The 3,699-nt window shown below is 54.4% G+C and overlaps 1 protein-coding gene across 1 annotated transcript in view; it reads left to right on the forward strand.

The window, feature by feature from the left end:
• The window catches only part of PKP1 (plakophilin 1), a gene marked incomplete at its 5' end in the record, with an annotated part of 47,787 nt that extends 44,301 nt beyond the window's left edge, over positions 1-3,486 (forward strand). The window contains 2 exons of the mRNA XM_009077754.1: positions 741-825; positions 3,415-3,486. Coding sequence (XP_009076002.1) covers positions 741-825; positions 3,415-3,486 — 157 coding nt within the window. The remainder of the gene's footprint in view (positions 1-740; positions 826-3,414) is intronic.
• Between the last annotated feature and the right edge of the window lie 213 nt (positions 3,487-3,699).

Here is a 3,699-nt window from a genome sequence, read left to right on the forward strand (position 1 = left end):
AACTCCTTCTGTGCACTTCAATGCTCATTGTACCACTAAGATCCTTCCCTCTCTTTCATTTTTCATTGTGTGCACTTTGGGCACCACAGGATAAGAAAAATCTAAAGCTGTTAGAGAGTGTCCAAAGGAGGCAACAAAGATGGTGAAAGGTCATGAGGACCCATATGAGGAGTGGCTGAGATCACTTGGCTATTCAGCTGGAGAAGAAGAGACTGAGAGGAGACCTCATCACTGTATACAATTTTCTCATGGAAGGAAGTGGAGGAGCAGCTCTGACCTCTGCTCTGTGACCAGTGACAGGACACAGGGAATGGTCTGAAGTTGCACTAGGGTAGGGTTAGGTTGGTTATCAGAAAAAGGTTCTTCCCCCAGAGGTATTTGGGCACTGGAACAGCTCCCCAGGGCAGTGGTCACAGCCCCAAGACTGACAGAACTCCAGGAGTGTTTGGCCAATGCTCTCAGGCACTGGGTGGATTGCTGGGGTGTCCTGTGTAGGAGTTGGATTGATGATCCTTGTGGTCCCTTCCAGCTCTGGTTATTCTGCGATGTGTCCTGTTCTGTTCCCAGAGGTTGTTGTCCTGTAACACTGATGAGGGAGCAGGGAGGGGTTTTTTGACACTATTCCATCGTGTCTAGCCAGGCCCAGCTGGAGATGAGCTTATTCAAAGGCTGTTGGTGATATGTGTGGGTTGCAGCTCCATGCCCTGCCAGAATTCATGGGGTTTGCTTTCATCTTGCAGCTCCTGTCCAAAGGCAGCCGAAGCCGCTCGCCTCCTCCTGACAGACCTCTGGTCCAACAGGGAGCTCCAGAATGTGCTCAAGCAGGTAAGGACAACACTTCTGCTCTTGGGTGACAAGGACAATGCTGGTCTTGACTCACTTGCTGAAGTCAGTAAGTTTGCAAAGGCTGTGATTGAGCAGGGAGGGCAGGCAGGGGCCAGGAGGAGCCACCACAATGTTCTCAGCACTTGGGCACCTGCCCAAGGTCCAAGCCAGAGACAGCAAGTGGCAGCTGCAACTGCTGGGACTGACTTTAGAGACTAAGCAGCCTGTCAGGCACCTTTCTCCCTGGGGATGCTGCTGCTTTAGGTGAGCTCCTCCAGGACACAGCTACCTCAGCCCTGGGGTCCTGGTGCACTCACTGCTCTGGGCTGGAACAGCCCTGGATGTTCCACACTAGTTCAGGAGATTCATCTCAGTCCATGGTGCAGGAGCAGCATGTCCCAGCAGATCCCTGTCAAGGTCCCTCCTCTCTTCCCTCTGTTTTCTCCTGTGTCCATAGCCCTGCCCTGTGGTTACCTCACCCCTGCAGCTCTTAAACCAAGAGGAGGAATATTTGGGATTTGGTTTGCTCCCTGGAAATAGAAGCTGTGAAAGGACAGAGCCAGATGGGCACTGAGCCAGGTCCCATCTCCAGCTCTGGTTCCCAACTCCCAGCTCCCAACTCCCAGCTCCAGCTCCCAGCTCCCAGCTTCCAACTCCCATGTACCAGTTCCCAGGTCCCAGCTCTGGCTTCCAGCTCCAGCTCTCAGCTCCAGCTCACAGCTCCAGGGACCAGCTCCCAGCTCCAGCTCCCAGCTCCAGTTCCCAGTTCTCAGCTCCAGCTCCCAGCTCCAGGGACCAGCTCCCAGCTCTAGCTCCCAGCTCCAGTTCCCAGTTCTCAGCTCCCAGCTCCAGTTCCCAGCTCCCAGCTCCCAACTCCCATGTCCTAGCTCCAGCTCCCAGCTCCAGGGACCAGCTCCCAGCTCCAGTTCCCAGTTCTCAGCTCCCAGCTCCAATTCCCAGTTCCCAGCTCCCAACTCCCATGTCCTAGCTCCAGCTCCCAGCTCCAGGGACCAGCTCCAACTCTCAGCTGCAGCTGCCAGTGGCTTTCTTTGAATAAGCTGTGATTTTCCAAGCCAAGAGCAGCAGCACCTACAGAGAGCAAAGGAGCAAATTAAAGAGCAGGAGGAATATGTGCACAGGGAGTTCCTGGGGGCAGGAAGGCAGAGAGCACCTAACTATCACTCATGTCACCAGTTAAGGACTCTCTCCCCAGGAGCTGCGGTAGCTCTGTGCCAGCTCAGCTCAGCAGCCTCTGCCAGCCCATTCTGATGGGACTGAACCACTCTGGTATTCACACAGATGTTCTTTGCATAGGGAAACAGCAGATGAAGGTTGGGAGTCTGCAAGGGCAAGGCAGCATGCAAGCCTTGCCTGTGCCTTCAGGATGAGGAACAGAAGGAAGTAATACTCAGGGAATGGTTAAATGAAGGTTTCATTCAGAATGCTGCAGAAGATCTGCTCTTGGGGAATGGAAAGCAATGTAAGGAAGAGCATTGCTGGCTGCCCAGAGCAGCTGTGGCTGCTCCATCCCTGGGGGTGTTCAAAGCCAGGTTGGACAGGGCTTGGAGCAACCTGGGCTGGTGGGAGGTGTCCCTGCCCATGGCAGGGGGTGGCACTGGGTGGGCTTAAAGATCACTTCCATCCCAAACCATTCCAGGATTCTGGAGCCTCTCTGCCCTGCAGCCAGGCTGGGAGAGCTGGGGGTGTCCAGCCTGGAGAAGAGAAGCTCCAGGGAGACCTCAGAGCCCCTTCCAGTGCCTAAAGGGACTCCAAGAGAGCTGCAGAGGGACTTGGGACAAGGGATGGAATGATAGGACACAGGGAATGGCTTCCCACTGCCAGAGGACAGGGACAGACGGGATATTGGGAAGGAATTCCTCCCTATGAGGTGCTGAGACACTGGCACAGGTTGCCCAGAGCAGCTGTGTCTGCTCCATCCCTGGGAGCTGTGGCTGCTCCATTCCTGGGAGTGTTCCAGGTCAGGTTGGACAGGGCTTGGAGCAACCTGGGCTGGTGGAAGGTGTCCCTGCCCTGCCCATGAGGTGGGAAGAGACGAGCTTTAAGGCCCTTCCAAGCCAACCCATTGTGACTCAATGCCTCTGTGAAGTCCATCAGGAGGGGTGATGTGCCAATGGCTCACAGAGGCAAAGGAGGTTGGTTGGGCACAAAGCACTTCGGAAGTGGAGAAGAGATGCAGAGTTTGGGCAGGAGGCTCTGTCAAATGGCAATAGACAGCTAACAGGTGGGAAGAGACGAGCTTTAAGGCCCTTCCAAGCCAACCCATTGTGACTCAATGCCTCTGTGAAGTCCATCAGGAGGGGTGATGTGCCAATGGCTCACAGAGGCAAAGGAGGTTGGTTGGGCACAAAGCACTTCGGAAGTGGAGAAGAGATGCAGAGTTTGGGCAGGAGGCTCTGTCAAATGGCAATAGACAGCTAACAGAGTGGGAATGGTCTGCTGGGAGGTGCCCCTGCCCAGGGCATGAGGTTGGGACTGGATGATCTCTAAACTCCATTCCAACCCCTTAACATGCTATGAAGCTATGAAATTGAGATGATCTCACTGCACTTCTATCCATCTACTTTCCAGCAAGGGTTTGATAAGAACATGATGGGATCTCTAGCTGGAACAACCTTCAGGACCCTCTCCTCCAGATTCTAGGAGCCTCTCCATGCACGTTCAGGCTGCAGGTGAGCATGGGGCCGACGTGGTGGGTTTGGGGCTCAGGAACCTTAGGAGCTTTTGGCTATTTTTAATCAGCCCAAAAGGGTGTTTGGGAGATTTTTATCCCAAAGCTTCTCATCCAGACTGCAAAGCCTTTGTTTCAGTGGTAGGGCAGGAGCTGTGCTGGCCCTGGGCTCATGCAGATGTTGC

Source organism: Acanthisitta chloris, unplaced genomic scaffold (genome assembly GCF_000695815.1).
Source record: "Acanthisitta chloris isolate BGI_N310 unplaced genomic scaffold, ASM69581v1 scaffold5830, whole genome shotgun sequence".
Classification (NCBI taxonomy): Eukaryota; Metazoa; Chordata; class Aves; order Passeriformes; family Acanthisittidae; genus Acanthisitta; species Acanthisitta chloris.